This window comes from Xyrauchen texanus, chromosome 43 (assembly GCF_025860055.1).
Source record: "Xyrauchen texanus isolate HMW12.3.18 chromosome 43, RBS_HiC_50CHRs, whole genome shotgun sequence".
NCBI classification, from domain to species: domain Eukaryota; kingdom Metazoa; phylum Chordata; class Actinopteri; order Cypriniformes; family Catostomidae; genus Xyrauchen; species Xyrauchen texanus.
Window position 1 is genome coordinate 24,679,734 of NC_068318.1, and position 20,015 is coordinate 24,699,748.

The following is a 20,015-nucleotide window of genomic DNA, read 5'->3' on the forward strand; positions in this document are numbered from 1 at the left end:
TGTATTTTTAATACATTTTACAACATTAAAAACAAAAGACCTCATGTTACAACAGAACAATGGTATCAAAAAAGGAACAAAAAAGTGAGGAAGATACTTAAACCATTAAAACAAATGAGCTCTTAAATGATTAATAACTTTTATTCTTAAGCGTTCACATTAAAACTAATATTTATCTGTGGAAATGGAAAAAAAAAATTGTAAGGAGACACAAACATATTAATACAAGCTTGAAAATAATTCTATTTTTGACCTTTAAAGCTCTACAGGAAAAACTATTAATTAAACACATTTTTAGACTCTGCTGTGTTTGTGAACAAGCTGGATGACAATCAAACTAATGCATACATCTGGTTTCACCATTTTTGGTACATTGTCCTTTGTCTTTCAAAATGTTTTCCCAAAGAAATGTTTGAACAACCACAGAAAAAGTGCAGCTTTTGTTTTCCATTTAGAGACAGATACACTTGAATTTTCTGTAATGCAATAGAAGCACCGTGACATTTAGACTCTTCCTTAAGCATAAAAGTGTAGAGTGTTAAGACTACTCTCATAACCAATTAATTACATCAGTATTTACTTCACATCAGTGTTGAAAATACTTTTATGTATTGAGATTATATTCTTATATCTTGACATAATTACATATAGAATTTGTGAATCAAAGATGTTTTCATAGAACTAATACAGAAGATTAGATGGTTACGACCGTGTTAGAACTAAATTGTGATTGATAACTGATAAATGAATTGAAATGCAATGCTGACTTAAATACACATGTCAAATAAACATGCTTGGAGCAAACAAAAGCATGCACTGCGGCAATGAAATGACACAATAAACAGCATTACACACGTGCCTTACAGGCCACAGAACAAGAGCGAGAGGGGACATCAAACTGAATGTCTCATCGCCCTGAACCCCTCACACTGCCTCCTACTGGAGCTCTCACCTCATAACAGACCATTGAGGCGCGAACTAAGTTCTCTATTTGCATAGAGATATCTTCCTCACACTGAAACGAACTCATTCGCAGTGCAACTGGCCAATATTTCTCAGTGATTTCACACAATCACTGCAAGCTGGCACTCTAAACAGCAGATGGGTCGATGCTGGTTTCGCTCTAACACCCTGCATGCATTCACTGATGTCTCTTCATCCAGGCCTTCTACACTTCAAACAAACCCCTAAATCAGCTAAACTGGTTTCACCCCCTCCATTCTTTCCTTTCTCTCTTTGAAGCAAGCTGCTGTCCATGCACGCTGCATTTTTAGGGGAAGATAAAGTGGTTTGGTTTCTCACTCTGTGCTCTTTCTGTCAGACAAAAAGCTTGTATTTTCCCCCTTTATATTCATCCTCTCCCTCTCAGGCATAATTTCCTCTCCAACTGTAGTGGAGGACGAATGGTTTGTACAGCGGTAGATCTGGTCTGTGGTTCAGCCTATTTTAGCCCAGCTCAGGAACACCGGAATATCTCGGACCGGAACGTTGCGTGTGAGAGCCTTGACTCGCAGGTTGCGGTCGTCTGTGAGCAGGACCACCTCCCTGCGCAACCTCACCGGCCCATCTGGAAGAGAATTCACAAATGTGTTGGTCAGATCAGAGAATTACAAAAGGAAGAAAACAAGATAAATGAAACTAGTAAGTATTAAGTAATAAGTAAGATGGCTCACTTCTCTCAGCAGGCATGAAGTCCTTGGCTTTGTCCTGACAGTAGTGCAGACAGCAGGACAGGATGACATCATCGTTGTTGCCCTAAGGAGACAGATCCACAATGAATGAGTGGGTTTAAAATAGAGCATAACATTTCATGAGCATATAAACCTTAAAATTATCCTCTAAGGGGCTGTTCGCTCTGGATGCATTCAAAAATACCAAGAACAGAATGCTTGAAATGTGTTTTACGACTTGTGTCATGATTTATGCACTGTTTATAAGAGTAACTTTCATTTCAGCCTGATCTTCACACAAAGTGATTGTATGGCTTCAGAAGGCTTGGAATATACTGAAAAATTCACATCAACTACTTTTTCTGTGGATTTAAGATGTTTTTGCATATTTTTGCAAACTCATAGAAAATAACCACAACAATCCTAGGTGTTTATTCAGTACTGTGGCTAAATTGGTTAGGAATAAAGCCTCAACTGAATTAGATATGACTTCATTAATTTCTTTACTGATAAAATTGAATCAGTATGGAATTATGAGATTATACAGCACCTCAGAAAACAGTCTCACAATTTTCCTCACGAGCAACTTCAATCCTACTCTGTCATTGATCTTGAAGAGCTAACAAAGCTTTTCGCAAACAGCAAATGCAATAACATGCATGTTAGATCCAATATAAACTAGGATCTTAAGAGTGTTCCCTGCTATGAAACATCATCTATATAAATACAGCTCTGTAGAAATGATCTCCACAACACCATTTAAGTAAAAGGTTTGCATAAACATTCATGGGGCTAAATACTAAAATGTACCGATGCACTTTGTGGCCGATCAGGGGAAGACTGGCCATCGAGAGAACCCAGGGGTCCGCGAGAACCTAAAATGAGCAGCCGCTTTATGCAGAAAGGAACACAAAATGGTGCTGTGATATGCAGAAAAGGACAGCGAAACTCAGGCAGCTTTGTCAGGCCAAAGAGGATGCTTACAGAAGTGGGGATAAAATCTTGTACAATCCAGCCAAAAACTGACAAAGGAGATTAGAGTGGCTAAAAGAAGCTACTCTGAGAAGCTGAAAAACAAGATTTCAGCTAATGACCTTGCATCAGTGTGGAGGTCTGAAAGATATTACCAACTACAAGACACCCCCCCCAACTCTGTAGGGAAACAACAACTGGCTGATGACCTGAATGTGTTTTAATGTAGATCTGAAAAGCCCAGTCTCACACCCCACACCCACGCTGACCTTCACTTCACACAAACACCTCATGCAACCACCATCCTCCCCTCTTAAACTACTCAACCTGCACTTAAGATCTGTGAAGAGGATGTGTGTCTTCCGGAAAAAACTCCCGGCCCGGACAGTGTTTCACCCAATTGTTTATAAGCCTGTGCCAAACAGCTGGCCCCCATCTTCAAGACATTATCGAGAATGCAATTGACAGGACATTGTAGATGACATATTAACCCCACATGAAATATGACCCCACCCCCCTTTTTATGGATTTACACAATTCACGTGGGTCATATTTTTAGGTTGGGAAAAAAATTGTAATTCCGGATTCATCTGGAAGAATCACATCCCTGTATTATTAACTCTTCGCTACCCTTAGGACGCGTCCCAAGAAACTTCAAAACGGCAGTTATCAAACCACTTATTACGAAGTCACAGCATGATGCTGGATGATTGGCTAATTATAGGCCGAATCAAATCTCCCATTTATGTAGACAAATCGTGAAGTGTTTAAAGCGACATTTGAGTGAGTAAATAAATGACAGAATTTTCATTTTTTAGGTGAACTATCCCTTTAACAAAACAACACTCATGGCATGAGATGTTTAAAAAATGTGTTAGATGCAATAGAACAGCCAAATATGTATGAACTACCGATGCATTAAAAAAACAGTGCAGATGGAACACAAGACAGCATCCTGTGTGAATGCTTCCCAAGACCAGGAAGTAAATGAGAGCCATTTGAATTTAAGTTAATGATGCAAACTTTCTACAAGTCAAATAAAACGATGTCAAAAGAGACTTTGAGGAACTGAAACAAGTCAAACTCCAAATCAAACTCAACGATCGAACCTGCATTCATTTCTGTAGATCAGTAATACCATACTATTTCTAAAGGGAACCTCCCACACACAGACCTTTTGTCCAGAGGTGTCTTCGCTGCGAAAGGCAATTGACTCCAGTGTGTTTCCTCTGCTGGTGAGCGCTCTGATGCAGGGATTTCTAGACTCAAAGGCTTTTTCCAGAAACATAACTGATGCTTTGGCTTTCTCCTGCACCTGTCTAGTATGAGCGCCATTCCCGATCCCTTCACGACTGTCCTGCCCTTTAGCTAGACCATCCAACTCGGTGATCACTGATGGAAAGAGAATGCAATTAAATTAGACCAAAAAACTAAGAGGAACTGTGCATCTTGATTATCAGTGATGGACTCACCAATAAGAGGCACAACCAGGATGTATGTTCCACAGGCCAGAAGCTTCCTCAGGCCATCCAAGTGATCTATGAAGCCGTTTGTGTCAGGGACCAAATAGAATGGTCTGATCTCAATCTCCAGCTGCCCACCTGTCTGCAAAACCGCCTGAAGGACAAAAAAAATGCATGTACTCTATCATCTTTAACTGGACACATCAATGTCAGAGCCGTAGCTTAGCAGTTGGCACACATGCTCTGACATATTGAGCTGAAACACAATTGAAAGATTTTCCTTTCTTTTAAAATTGAGTTTGAAAGTTTATGTGGCCATTTAAAAAAAAAAAGTGCCACTGTGTATGCATAAAATGTGTTATAAGTTACTTATAAAAGATGGTATTGTGAGATAGAGATACCTGAATTTTGTCCCTGCGTTTTTGCTGCTGTGCCAGCTTGTGTGTGAGAGCATGGCGCCGTGCCCTCAGCTCTCTAATATCATCCTCACTTCCGTCTCCTTCCATCTCTCCTTCCGATGCCGAGAGAGACGATTCCTCCACAATAACATCATCATCCTGAGAAAACAATGGAATTAGTTGAGCCCCACCCAGATGGTTAATTATACTTACACACTGACGGATGGGTTTCTGAAAAAAGATTCTGTTTTCGGAAAAGCACAAAACCAATGATACAATAAAAAAAATTAAAATAAGAGTAAACAAACTGAATAAACTTCTTTCAGGTGTCCAAGAAATCTGAGTTTCACCTTACCTGTTCTTGTGTTTGCATCTTGTCCTCTGCACTTATTCCGGGTGTAGTATGTATTGCCATGGAAACATACTTCCCTCCCTTAAATGCCAGCAGCGGCTCCTCCTGTCCGCACAGAGCCTCCAGGAAGTACTTCAGAACAGTCACTCTTTTACAGTCAGCTGCTATGGCCTACAACAGAAAAACATTTGTTTTTCATGTGTTCAGGCTGCTATAGAAAACATCCTAATTTATGATATTAATTAAATGTGCTTAACATCATCCTATTTATTTAACACATAATTTGTGTGCGATTTCTGAAGTCTGGTTAGAATGAGCCTGTTTACACCTAGTATTAAGATTACCGTTTTGGGTGATCCGATCACTTGTGGTCAGCCCTATTTACAGGTCTAAACGGTGTTGAAAACTTTTTGTGATCAGATCACACAAAACGCATATGACAGTGGTCAAAAATGCATGTGACCAAATTGCATTTGAGGCGTGTAAATGCTAATTCGTCCCAAATCCGTCACTCATTCCTATGTATAAGGAAAATAACTTCTTATGGGCTCAATAATTTATAAATGAAATACAGATGGAATGTTTCACAAAATTAAAGTAATTTGCACTCTTTGAATTGAATAATTTAATTACCTATCATCACAGCTCAATAGGACAGAAATATCACTAGTCAGAAAGTTTGGGCACACCTACTTTTTATTATTAACGCTCAATTTAACAATATAAAATGTTATATAACAAAAATAAAAAATATTAATAATATTACTCTTTATTATTTCCTAAATTTAGAATAATAGCAAAGTCATCAAATCAAGCATCACAGGTAGATGGGAGGAGAAGACTATATACATGTACATTTAACAACAGCTGGATGGAAGAATTGAATTTCATATCCCGAAGCCATATCGACAATGCCCACGCCTTTTGCAATGTGTGTCGCACTGATTTTAATATCGGACACGGTGGGAAAAATTACGTTAAATCACAACGGCACAATTTGTATGTGTTTAGCCTGCCTCTGCCATCCAGCACCCCCCTTCCCCTCTCCCGGATTTGTGTACCCAAATGTTGACAGATAACAGGCTGCGTGTTACATGACAGGAGATTGAACAACTCGGTCAACGCGACGTTGGAAAGTACCTCATACTCTGTTTTGAGGAAATTTAGCAGATTTCTGCTCCCTCTGTCCTCAACTATGGAGAACAGCTGCTCATCCAGGGCCATGAATTCCATAATTTTCCTCGTAATTGCTTTGGTAGTTTCGCTGCTCATTCCAAGGAATGATAGGAGATGCTGCTGACTTGTGACTGGCTTTGAGCTCTGGCTAGCTTTAGCCGCTTTCCCTTTTTAGCTTCTTTTTTAAAATGGGCATTTTCAGCAGGGTGATGGTGTTTTAAATGTCTAATTAGGTTTGTTGTTCCGAAAGTTATTGTGGTGGTTCCCCCGCGGTTTAATTATTACACATTTCGAACTTTATGTATTCTTCACTCACACAGTGAAGATCTTCCACGCCAATGACATTTACATGCGGCTGTGACGTTATAGCCTGCGCCGCTGGCAACAAAACGGACCGGCTTGGAATCGGACAGACGTGAGGCTGACCGGCCGGTTACTGGTCCGGGCTGAGCATGCGGAAAATCGGCTAATTCCGGTCCCTGGCCGGTCGATCAGTGCATCTCTAGTAATAAATATTTAGATCAAAATTATTTTAAGATAATGAAAACCATAAATTCAGTCTAGTGTGCCCAAAGTTTTGACTAGTAGTGTATGAGTGAAACACATGGTTGATAGTACTAAGGTCACTAGAGGACAGCAGCAGTCATGAGATTACAGCTTGTGCCTGAATCACCCAGTACGCAATATGGCAGAGCATACGGGTGATGCAATGGATTACTCGGAGAAGATGTTTGTTTATAAGCCATGCTGAGTGTGCCAGTGTGTACATTACTGACCGTATCTGCTCCCTTGTCTATATAGCAGGGGTCCTGCGGAGCAGCAAGCAGAGGGACAAACCCAGCCAGCATTTTATCCTCCTCTAGCTGCAGGACTCGGAGCTCCTCGTCTCCATCTCCATCTGCATCGGCTTTATACAGCAGAGACTCACTGTGATACACACGTGCCAGAGAGTTGCACAGGTCTGCCAGGCATTGCCACACGTCTGGACTTCCCCTATAAACACAATCACAGATCAGGGCACAGTATTATCCAGAGTTCCAAAAAATGTTTAGCAATAAATATCATTCATATTAATCGGATAAGGATTTTTAAAACCATTTTATTGAGATTGCACTCACAACAAGCACTTTCTGACAGTTTAAAAATATTTTAGAGCCGAGTGTAACTTAAATTGACAATATACATTTTTATGACTTTTGCACCCATTCACATTTTGTTTGGACCTACAGAGCTGAAATATTCTTCTAAAAATAATAATTTGTGCTTTGCAGACGAGTTAAATTCATACACATCTGGGGTGGCATGAAGGTGAGTAAATGATTAGAGAATTAAAATTTTTGGATGAACAATCCCTTTAAATCAACACGAGCAGTACTTACGGCATACTGCATGGAGGTGGGTTCCATTGTTCTGGGTGTCCAAGCATCCAGTCAGACCAGACCTTGATGCTCGGCAGCAGCTCTCTGAGATCAGGGGTGAACGCAGACACACGTACCATCCCCTCCTCATCATCCATCTCATCAAACTCCCCCAATTCTTCGGCAGGGATTGGCTCTAAGAGAGATAAAAAAAGAGATTACATCATTCACAGTAAAGATAGTTTATCTGAATGATAAAATGAAAATGTTGTCATCGTTTACGTGACTTACTTTTTTCCATGAAACAACAAATGTTAGGAAGAATGTTCACCTCAGTCACTCTTTTTTGCCTCTTTTTTTTTTTTTCTCCATACAATGAAAGATAATGGTAACTGAGGAAAACTTTTTTTGATTTTCACAGCAGAAAGAAATCATATGCGTTTGGAACAACATGAGGGTGACAGCAAATGATGACACATTTTCCATTTTTGGGTGAATTATTCCTTAAACATGTTTAATTTCTGAGCAACTAGCAGCACCAAACAGAATCAGAAAAATAATGACTGATTTCAAACAAGATTCACACAGCCCTTCTTTTCCATTGTTTGGTGAAATCAGGTAGTCCACCCCCAAATGCATAGCATTGTTTAACCCAGTCAAGCCACCTAAACAAAAAGATTGCAATTCCATTTGGTCCTGCTAGTGGCACAGAAATGACACTTCAACTAAACTCACAAGATTTTACCAGACTTACCAGCCGGCGTTTCCTTCAAAAGTTCAGTGCAACGCTGTACCAGCAGACCAAACATAGCTAAGCCTAAAGATGTGGTCTGCTCCTCCAATACAGATCGAGTTTCACCCTGTCCTTTAGCTAAGCAAGATAAATTGAGAGACATGGCAGAGAAGAGTGAGAAGCAAGGAAGACTAGGTAAAAGAGAAAAAGTCAAATCTTTGAAAATGAATCAATACTACACATTACTGTACTTTTACCTCTGATCTGTGCATTATGGATGGCGAACATGTTGATAGTGATAATCTGCAGCATGCGTGTGCTGCCGAGGGGGGAGGGGCTATGCTGGAGGAGGGCCCGAAACTCCTGCAGTACTTTACTGGCTACAGCAGGAAAACTCTCCATTCTGAGGACCAATTACAATACAATGTGCAAATGATTATTAGACCGATTATGTTTCTGATATTTCTAATAATGAATTAAGATGCCGTTTCACAGCATAGTTTTTATTTTTTAAAACCCTAAAGGTGTTCTGAGATGATTTGCATTTGGCATTTGATCAAAGGGTTATGAATCACATTAACAGCAAAATAATACATTTAAAAAAATGAAGCTTTAAAATGAACCTGTATATATTAAGACTTACCCTACTTTGGTGAAGAGCTTTCCATGAGAGTACAAGAAACTCAAAATGAATCTCTTATTAAGCTATAAAGAAGAGACAGTAATGAGGAATTGTATATAAAAGCAGCAGAAACTGTTGAAATTACAGTGATCACTCATTATAGTAAAAATGGAACAAGTTTTTCCACATGAAACCAACTGCTCCTTACGGGTAAACAATCACCACAGCTTGATTCGAAAACAAAATGATCAGAAAACTAACTCACCTTGTTTATCTGATCAATCTAAAATGCTCTCATTCAATTAAATCAGTGTATAGCAAGAAGCAATTGATAAATGATGAATGGATGGGCGAATGGAGGTGAAATATCTTAGTATAAGTGTGCATTTAATGCTGACGTGGGAAAATATTCAAGGTTATGAATATGACGGCTGCCTCACAGCCCACTGATGCCCTTTTCTGCCATGTATGGGTGACTCATAGTGAGTCTCAACCGGTGCGAGTCTCACAAACAACTCAAGATGACCTCTTCTAATGTGTGCATGTTTTTGCACAAGCATGTCAGCGCGTATGTCTGCCTTTATTTGTAACAGCGGTCAGCTCACAAAATATTTTCCTTTGTTTACACGTACACTCATTTGACAGATTGTAAACTTAGAAATACAACGTCAGGACACATGGGGTAACGTCCTCGTGGTCGCGATTAGTAGTTCTCGCTCTCAATGGGGCGCATGGTAAGTTGTGTGTGGATCGCGGAGAGTAGCATGAGCCTCCACATGCTGCGAGTATCAGCAGTGTCATGCACAACGAGCCACGTGATAAGATGTGTGGCTTGACAGTCTCAGAAGTTGAGGCAACTAGGACTTGTCCTCCACAACCCGGATTAAAGTGAGTAACCACACCACCACGAGGACCTACTAAGTAGTGGGAATTGGGCATTCCAAATTAGGAGAAAAGGCTAAATTTTACTAAAATATACAACATAAACTTTGACATGTTACTTGAGCATGTAGCTTAAATGTTACAAGTAACTATTTTACTCTGACAAGTGAATGACCAATTTACTTGTCCAGAGGACAAGCACATTACAATGCTTAATGTCGAGGCCTGCGTTATATCAGCCACTTAGTATTTATCACTTTAACCCAGTGCATATGATTGGGACATGTTGTTAGGCCAAGGATACTGATGAAAAAATTACCGGGGAAAAAAAAAACAAAAAACGAAATGAATAAATTACAGTACATGATATAGTTGTTAGCATCAGAAAGGAAATGAATCAACAAACAAGTGGTAAGAAAACAGGTGTTATCCAAGCACTCACATCACTGGCACTCAGAATTCCCAGCTCTCCGTCCTGCTCTGAGTCTTTTCCCGATTCGCTTCCCTTTGTACGAGACGTGCCTGGATGTCCGCTCGGACGAATCCAGATCTCTACACGGGTAGTGTCTTCTCCCCGACCACCACGCCCACCTGCATGACCTTTAGGACCTCGAGTATCTCCATCTATATTCTGCTTCTGTCTGCATTCAATCTGGTCAGCCTGGGAAAACAGTGAAAATTCTCCTTGAACAATTTTGAATGTTCTCCTTGAAGAACTCATAAAAACAATTTCCTTGAACAAAAAAGTGAAAAGTTGTCGAACTATTGCCAACAAATAGCCAATTCTAGTTCTAGCACACAGGAGACAATCAAGCTTTCCCCAAACACAGATTGCAAATATTTCTAAATGGTGATGTCATGCACGATGTGTTATAACTGGCTAATTCAAATGAAGCAGCAGTGTAACATGTATACCTTGCGCTTGGCTTCCTCAAACAAACTCATCAGGCTCTCTTTGGCTGTGAGGATTGGGTTACTCGCAGCTAGACTACGCATGTAATAGTAAACAGCATCAAGCTTTCGCTTCTGATAGAGATTGGGGAAAAAAGAACATGCTTAGATTTCAATTATTATTCATAACTGAAGCAACACCAATAACTAGCAAAATAAAAAACATGGTTTTTAAAATATACATTAATTAAAAAATCATGAAGAAACTGAGTGGCAAGACTGCTCGGTTATTAGACTGTTTCAATAGGTAAATGATTGTGTTCTCACCGTGTACAATGCTAGCAGGGCCAGCTGGTTGTAAGGTCGCCCGTTTTTCGGCGCAATCTGCTGAGCTTTCAGATACCAACTGCACATGAAAGCAGAGAATGATTGCTTAACTCATTAAAATATGCATTTCTGGGCTGCCGCCTGCAATGATTCACACTCAAATTTTAAAGCTCACTATTCACACACACTGTGGACTAAATTAACAAATAATAATAAAAAAAAACTGAAACCCCCCCCCAAATAATAAAAAGACTCCAATTATTCATATTTTTATGTTTATCATAAGATTAAATGTTTATAATCTTTTTTTTTGTCCCAAATTTGTAAGCATGTAATTCTGGTTCTGTTTACTCTATCTCACTTTGAAATTCTTATTTTGTTCCAATAGATGACAGCAAGTACTTTCACATTCCATCACAGTATACAGATCTGATATGTAGGTGGCACTCTAACGCATTTTAGCCCTCACAAATTTGCTCATCCATAGACATTGTCCTATTTTCAGTTTATGCATCACCCTTATCGTTTTATTGAATATCTCGGCCACTTAGTGGAATAGAAGCTGAGATCATCACATTTGATGATGTATAACATTTTATCATCAATAGTCGATAACATATTTTTATGATGATTTGTTTAGCATGCTTTTCCTGCTGGATGGCATATTTTGTTCTGGACATCCAAGATACAATATTGGATTATTCAGTCAAGCAAGCTCACAGACAAGTAAAAAGTGGCTAATTTTTTATATACTTTACCTTTAATAAAGGTAATTAAGGTAAAAGTTATAATGTTTTTTGGCTTACAGCAGCAATAATCTGTGCATAAATGAGGCATGATTTACAGAAATCATTTCTTTGTGATTCTTTTGAAAATCTTTCAAACTGTGGTATTAGGGCAAAAGTCACATTCCTGAGAATAAGATATTTGATATATGACTTTCCATTTTTGTGCCATGTGAAACACTTTTATATTCAAATGAATATTTCTACCCCATTACCTCTAGGAGGTCTACTTTGCGATGCACATGTTTTCAGGCATTATTTTGTTATTTTGTGTAACATAAATGCAAAAGTGTTGGCATTCTCTGAAACGTTCAGATTCTAAGATTTCAAACGATACCTCATATGCCTGATTATGGGGGCTTTATAGGGCTGGGCGATAAAACAATATCGATATATATCATGATAAAGAAAATCCACGATAAGCTTTTGAAGAATTTTCGATATTTACAGCGTGTCGCTAAAACACAAGCAGTTCAGTCCACTGGGGCGGACGAAATCCGCTCAAAGGCGCTCCCAGCGCTAGGAGAGAGCTTGCTCCGCACCGCTGCCAATCCTACGATCCACCTTGCGAGCATGACGCTCTGCTTTCATAGGAATTCTCTCTCAGCATCTCTCACAGGTGCCAGTGGTAACGTAGGGTCAGACTAGATGAACTTGCTAATGCTAGCTGCCGTGCTAACAGTTAGGTTACGTCGGACACCGGATTGATTCCATCTGCAAGACTTCATGACAACGGTTGCGCCCTCTCATCGTCTCTAGTCAAGATCGCGACAGTAAAACAGTAATGTGGACAACAGCTCTGATCTTTCTGCGCTGTAATCTTGAATATTGTTCTCTAGCACCACACATGCATCATTTCTGCCCTGTCCCGATCCGCTCGCGTTGCCTCTTTGCCCTGCATGTGTGTAGACATGAAGCACCGCATGAGTTAACATGGTTTCAAAGCACCTTTTAGACCATAACGTTTTTCCCTTCTAAATGTATCTTTATTAATCAGCATGTTACGAGTCTTTAATAATAAACAAATCGATTTCTGTTCTAATTTTGTGAAAATTAATAAGATGTCTGGAATGGATAAGGAAAGACTAAAATTACTAGTTGGTAGACTAGTCTCTCACTTTAATGAAAATATAAAAATGTTTAAAAAAAAGTATTTATTTTTTTGTTCTAAATTTTCTCTCGGCACACCCCTGAACCCACATTCAGCATCATTCCACAGTCACAAGGGCTTCTATGCCCCATACTTGGGTATCTGAATCTAAAGAAAATAAAAAATATTTCATTTTAATTTAAAAATATTCCAACAAATACTGGACTGCTGTCACTATACTTCAGAACAGACAGATGGTCTTTTAACATTCATTTTCAATTGATAAACTATTAAATATTTTTATATTTTGGAAAAAAGATCCCGCAGACACCACTGCTTTGGCCGTCTCTGGACCCCCAGTGCAGTTTTGTAGAGACTATTTTGAAATAAAAAAAAGAAAGTGCAATGTGTAAATGTATATCGTGATAAATATCGATATCGAACAATATGAAAAAGATGATTGTGATAAAAATTTTGGTCATATCGCCCAGCCCTAGGGCTTTAACGTTTTAAGTTAAATACATTTTCATGAAATGGCAGGTCCACAGAGTTTAAGGGTTTACATTGAACATCTACACAACACAAAAGAAATGGGGATTATTAAATGGATATTATTAAAAACAAGAAATGACAGAAGAATTTATATTGTCATAGGTCATAATAAAACATGTTTGTTCAATTGTATCCTGTGTATCCCCTCTGAACATGACTCACCTTCGTGCCTTCCCATAGTTAGCAGAGTCACTGGCCTGTTCACGATATCGTGAGATATCTCCCTGACAGATCATGCAGCGCTGGGCACTAATCAAAGCATACTTCACCTGCAACAAGGTAAGAGGATTCACACGTGCTGAATTTGTTTGTACAACTTTCAGCTCTTATATAAAAATTGCTTGATCTAAAATGACAGATCAGTTTTCGTACTTTTAAGATGATCAATATAATATTTGTTTGGCTTGAAGTAATAATGTTAAGTATTAAAGGTGTGTACCGTCTTGCGTAAAGGTCTTGCTCGTATAGCCATGCAGTCCATATAGTCTTCCAACTTGAACTGAAACACTGTCTGCAGCTTTTGCAGCAGTGAGTCGAAGAATAATGACCCCTAGATCAAAAAATATACATTGTTCCTTACTTTCCTCCAGCATAAAATCAATATAATCCAGTGGAGCTATATCAAACCACAAGAAACCTCTCTTTCCCAACACAAATTCATAGTTCAATTCTACAATGAAGACCAGTGGTGATGAACTATGACAATTACGAAAGGCAATTAAATAAAATAAATTAGGCCAAGATAGTTAATTTCACAAAGAGGAATTAGGCTGTTTTGCACATGTATACCTCTTCCAGTATGGACATGAGCATAGTTTTGATATGTGGGGAGGTATCTGAGGTCTGGTCCTTCAGTAATTGTCTAAACCTTTCAATCACTTGGTAGAACACATTCTTCCACAGCACCTGGTCCAGATTCTGAGAGTCTGAAAACTCTATGTCTGTCAAAATCACCCGCTCGTACACCGTTAGAAGTTCAGCCCTGTATGAACAAGATAAAAGACAAGGAATGCGTTAGAGGAAGACAGAAAAGTTTAGACTTCTAAGACTACTATAATGTCCAACAAAAAATGAAGCGATGCTATTCAAAGTTACCATCTATAAAGAAACTGTTAGTTTTTTTTGGCTGAAAATGTTTAACGGTGTAATTTTTTTTTATAGTGCTCTAAATTACAATCTTCTAAATGGAGGACTCACCTTCTAATTTATGGTAATCTATTAAATCAATTCTAATATATGCTAATCCACTCACAACTTGGTTAAATTCTTACTCACCTGAGCTGGGCCATCCTCTCCAGTCCTTCCAAGCTCAGTCTGTCCCGGGACAACAGATTACTGAGCTGCAGCTCTTGACTGTCAGCCAACCGCAGCAACTTTCCCAGCTCCCCTACGGTTTGCACCTCTGCCTCTTCTGGGGCAAGAGAGGACCCCGCTGGAGGAGGGTAACTTTGCCCACAGGGTCCATAAAAAGGTGGCATAGCAGAGGGGGGATACATTCCATTAGAACCAGGAATTTGGTAGGGAATACTATATGGGTATGGATAACGTGGTGGGGTGTTCGGGGTATTGGCTGCTAAGGGATAGCAGTAGGGATTGTCAGAATTCTGGAATTTGTAGTAAGCCATCGCAGTAGCTTGCTGATTTTGGAAGTACTCCCCGTGGCTGACCGGAGGACTTCCAGCCGTTTCATCATCAGTGTCCAGGAAGTGCAAGGTGCCATATCCACCCTGTTGAAAATACAAAGCCTGATGGAGAGATGCATTCTGAGACTGCTTGCTTGACACAAGAGCTGGTTTCTTATCTGGGTTGTTTGGGTCCCAAAGGCGTCTTGTCCCACCTCCACGACCCCCTCTTCCTCTGCTCAAACCCATTCCACCTCTCATTCCACCAAGCTGAGTGCCAGGCTCAGGGGCCATAGTCAGATCCGTGTGGGCGGGAAGTACCAGGATGCCCCTTCCATGACCTCTTGGGTTTAGTTTTTTCCGGCTTGCTCGTTCCTCATTAGCAGCACCTGAGGATGTGTTTGAATGCTTGTCCAAAGACACTCTCAAGATTCCTCCTCGACCACAAGATGCTCTAAGGCCTCTACCGCCCCCTTCAAGACCCCTGTGAGATGTCCTTGCATCTTCAGCATCTCGATCTCTTAGATCACTTTTATCTTCTCTCTCCCAAGCCTCATTTTCCTCCAGCGAGTCGGTGGACGACAAGGTTCGAGCTGTCCTCCTCCTCTGCCGGGCTTGGCTCCCTCGGACAAACTCCCTCTGTCCAGATGTCCTCTCTGTAATGCGTACCGCTGACTCTGTAATTGCACCCTCTGCCCTCCATCTCTCAGCCTCTGCAAGCCCGTCCATGCTGGTCCCACTACTGGCCGAACTCGTGCTGTAGGTGCGGTTTCGAGGTCGTCGGATATCCGACTGAGAGTAACGCTTTGATGTGGAGTTGATTCTGTTTGAATCTGCTCCTTCAGACATTTTCCCTCTGTCTCCACCCTTAAATTTCAGTCTGTTGCCTCTTTGTTTTTCATGGTTAAGATTCTGGTCACGGCTTCCTTCTTTTCCACCTACATTTCTCTGTCGTCTTCCCTCTGGTCTTTTACATTTCTCTTGCTCAAGTTTAGATGTTTCAGAGCCTCTTCCTCTTACCTCCCCTTCCTCTTTCTTTGGGAATACCTGGTTGCTTTCCTTCTCCTTTCCTGGTCTGGATTTCCCATTTCCCTTTTCTTTTTTTTGGTCCTCTCCCGCCCCAGCTTGGCTTCTTCGACCTTCTCCACTAGGATTTCTCCTGTGAGGACCATCCTGCTTACATTCCTCTCTATTTTTCTCCAACTCTACTCTAGCTTGGCCGCTGATGCTGAGATTGTTGACTTTACCAGTTATACTCTCGACATTACTCTCGCTGATGTTTGTAGAGGTGGAGTATACATTTCCCTCAGACTGTTTTCCTTGATCTTCCTTTTTCCTGCTATCTTTTCCCCATCGGTTTCTTTGCTTTTCCTCTTTCTCCTTCACTTCCTCCACAGGTAAATTCATACAATCATCTTTTTCCACTGATTTACCACCCACTGCTTCTTTCTTTTTGTCCTCTCTAATGGCACTGTCAAGTTCTTTGCTTGTCCCAGTTTCTCTGTTTCCTTGAGACCTCCGCCCCCCTGGCTGATATATCTCCCGGTCAGGTTTACGCATCTTTCGAGACTGCTTTGGAGACCTGGATGTACCAGCACTGGTGGCGTCAATGTTTTTAACAGCGTTTCCATCCACAAGTTGGTGGTTTTTATCGCTTACACATTCTTTAGGATTATGATCCTTTGTCTCAGGTTGACTGTCATTTGGAAAGTCTCTGCTGTTTATTCCATGGCTGTAAGTGCATTCAGGACTGGTTGGTGAGTTGCCAGTCCTTTTCACGTCATTATCAGAACTGCAATCTCCTTTGGGATGCATGCTGTCTGAAAAAGCAATGTGTGCTTCTCCTGCACTGTCCTTGCATCTGCTTGACTGACCACCACCAGGTTTGTACCGCTGCATGTCTGGACGCTTACTGTCTCGTTGCCATTGTTTCTTACCCTCCTGTCGCAATTCTGAGAAAAAGAAGAAATGAACGCAGTGAAAATTACTTGTAATAACTGGTTGGAAGTAGTGCAGCAGGATTAATCACATTGCAATCGCGATGTCAGCCTGTTCGATTATATGACGGCAAATTCTGCGATTTTATCAAATAAATAAGTGCATGTGTGGATGTGACAGCCCATTCTCTCTGAGAGCTGTTTGCCCATTTTCTACACCGCTAATAAAAAGATGGCCAGTCAGTCTCAGTTTAGGGAGTGGCACATGTGGTCATGTCAGTTTCCGGTGTTCAGCATGGAAATCAGGTGAAGATGGATATCGAGCAGACCGACACTGAGCTGGTGGTCAGAAAAAATAACACAGAAACCCAGATCACAGCTTGGTGATATGTCTTTATTTCATCAATAATTAAAGGTAATATAATACGGGAGTGTGCCATGTAAATAAACACAAACTCCAAAACTGTCATTCTCTGTGCCGTCAGAGCTGCTTCAACCAGTCGCGGAAGAGACCCAATCTAAGCGGGAGTCCAGACCGGGAGAGATATAAAGTTCTGCCGGCTGATGCGCCCACTAACATGGAGACGCTTGTCTCTCACTCCCGCTGTCTGCAGCTCGAGTGTCTGATAGAAACACAGATCACAGCTTTGTGATATATCTTTATTTTATCCTTAATTAAAGTTCATATAATATGGGAGTGAATCATCTCGGTGCTGTCAAGCCACTTCAACCAGTCGCGGAAGAGACCCAATCTGAGCGGGAGTCGAGACCAGGTGAGATATAAAGTTCCACCGGCTGATGTGCCCTCTAACACGAGACGCAAAGTGTTGCATCATTGATGAGATCATCATAAGATCAATCTTATGTGAAAAACAACAACAACAGTTTTAGTGGTTTGATTGAGTGAACCACACTTTTACATCCAGTTTCCTTTTCAAAAGAGTTTATACAAAGTACATGTTACATCCTGTTTAAATGTCCCTGTTTGTTTGTACAATTTATTTTCGTGAAAATGTGCATGTTCTTATTTATTGTTCTATTTTATTTAGGTGTAATATTGAGAAAATAACAAGTTTGCAGTAATGCAAAGATATTATTTAATTTAGTAAAAATATTTTAATTTGAAAAAACTGTGCATTTATAGTTGTTGTTGTTGCTAGTTTGTATGTTTGAGTTGAAAAATACACATTTCAGCATTATCAGTAATCTATTTGTGCATTTTCATTGATAACCAAGCATGTTGACTCATGATACCATTTGTTTATTATATCGCAATCGCAATATTAACCTCAATAATCGCAATATGACATTCTCCCCAAATCGTACAGCCCTCGTTGGAAGTGACAACGTTCCAATGGGTGGCTGAAAAAATAGTAGGGCAGACAAAGCAAGTTATTACATATTGATGAAAAAAATTGTCTTTGAGATAATATGTTGAAGCAAACGATTCACATTCAAGGAATATTACAGGTTCAATACAAGTTAAACATAATTGATGAACACAATAAAAAAAAATGGAAAACTCAAACCGTTCCTTATTTACAAATCACTGCTCCAATAAGGCACTTACAATGGAATTAAATAGAGCCAGTCCAATAAAATTTTAAATACAAACGGTTTCAAAAGTATAATCACAAGACTATACTTTTAAAGTAAATAAGGTCAATTTTGATTTCATGTTGACTTCAAAAACATGAGATCACAATTTATTGATTGGCTTAACTTCACTTAATAACATATCACAAACATACAAGTTATTTAGTCAATATGTAGCGAACTTTATGATTTTGTCTAGTTTAAAATTGGTTCCAGTTCTTTTATATATATAAAAAAGGGTAAGCATCAAGCATGGAGAAAAGGTCAGAGTCAGATCACAACATATGATGCCTCTAGTGATCAAAAAATCAATAATGGATGCTGTTGCTATAGCATCTGAGGAAAGCAACCTGTTGCATGCACTCTAGATTAACCCAGCAAAAGATATTGACTATTCACACAAGGACTGCAATGATTAACTAGTGATTTAAAGTTGAAGAGTTGAGATCTGACTGCTGGCTATATATAAACTCTCCTATTAAATCTACAACATACATGAAGTTGCCGCCTTCTAAACCAGAATGATAATTTGCATTACGCTTGCTTCTTCAAATGCAGAAGCTGATCACTTAAATGCTTAGTTTGATTTACGTGCGGCTGCAAATATATAAGCTTGTTGTGTTACAGGGGAAAATCACGCAGAGGTGGATAATGTTTTTAAAAATAGAGACTCTTATTCCGCTTTAGCGAAGACTGTTATGAACTATTATGCTAGCTAGCTATTAGCCAACTGAACCCTAAGTTTACCGTTTCATTTAAAAATGGAACTTGTGACAGACAATAAGCTTTATTACTTATTAAAGAATGTTTAGGGGACTCTGACCTTTCAAGCTGTCGCGGTGTAAAGTAAAATTTGACGCTTCTTCTCGGAGCTCCGCGGCTGAAATTCGTACTCTCTCCAGCTCGTCGGCCATTTTCGTCGGAACCAAACACAAACAAACGGTGGCTCGGTAGTCCCAACAAACCCCAGAACGCGTTTAGAAATTGACACTTTTCCATCCGTCATGGCCACAAGCGAGGCTGCGTGGCTTGTCATGACGAACAGCCGTTCTGAATAGTCAGTTAAAAAAATGGTAATTGCATCACACTCTTAAAAATGATGTAATAATATTGCAAAAGAATACCTTGCTACGACCCTGGTAATAACATGGTGCTTTGATTCTTTGGTAGTAAATGGTGAACCATGGTATTTACGCAGTAGGCCTACTACAAGGTACTTCAAAGACTTAAATGGAAGTACAGCGTCCAAATGAAAAAAGTAAAAGAAAAACTTGATAAAACAATGTTATTTTATTTATTTATTATTATTATTATTGGTTCCTAATTTAGAATTTAAAATAATGTATATTGTAAACATAAATTGCAAATGGGTTCATCTAAAACAACACAGTGTTTCTAATTGTTTATTTACAAGGGCAGGTTTACGATTTCTGAGGCCCCAAGCATCCGACCAACCCAGGGCCCCATTTCAAAAATATTTGCTTAAAATATGAAATAAAATGTATTTTAAATCATAATTTAAAATTCATCCTATCAACCATTGTAGTCAAGTACATTCAAAATGTAGCATTGTTTTATATATATATATA

General features: G+C 39.6%; 1 protein-coding gene across 1 annotated transcript; it reads right to left on the bottom strand.

Moving 5' to 3' along the window:
- LOC127635822 (telomerase-binding protein EST1A-like) lies at positions 1-19,342 on the bottom strand. The gene is made up of 19 exons (XM_052116058.1): positions 19,250-19,342; positions 14,547-16,845; positions 14,061-14,253; positions 13,711-13,821; positions 13,434-13,540; positions 10,845-10,923; positions 10,542-10,652; positions 10,069-10,287; positions 8,766-8,827; positions 8,380-8,525; positions 8,144-8,260; positions 7,411-7,585; positions 6,808-7,024; positions 4,859-5,026; positions 4,507-4,662; positions 4,115-4,259; positions 3,817-4,034; positions 1,674-1,755; positions 1-1,567 (listed from the first exon to the last, which is right to left on the bottom strand). The coding sequence occupies exons 1-19, from the start codon at positions 19,338-19,340 to the stop codon at positions 1,437-1,439; spliced, it is 4,827 nt and encodes a 1,608-aa protein (XP_051972018.1). The 5' UTR covers positions 19,341-19,342; the 3' UTR covers positions 1-1,436.
- Positions 19,343-20,015: the final 673 nt, after the last annotated feature.

Bases quoted from the DNA above. Each gene is read 5' to 3' on its own strand.
- LOC127635822 (XM_052116058.1), bottom strand. From the start codon at position 19,340: ATGGCCGACGAGCTGGAGAGAGTACGAATTTCAGCCGCGGAGCTCCGA. The intron at 7,586-8,143 runs GTAAGTCTGGTA...TATCTCTCTTAG, and splicing joins TTTGAAGGAAACGCCGGCTG to AGCCAATCCCTGCCGAAGAA. The intron at 7,025-7,410 runs GTAAGTACTGCT...TTGTGTTTATAG, and splicing joins CCACCTCCATGCAGTATGCC to GGGAAGTCCAGACGTGTGGC.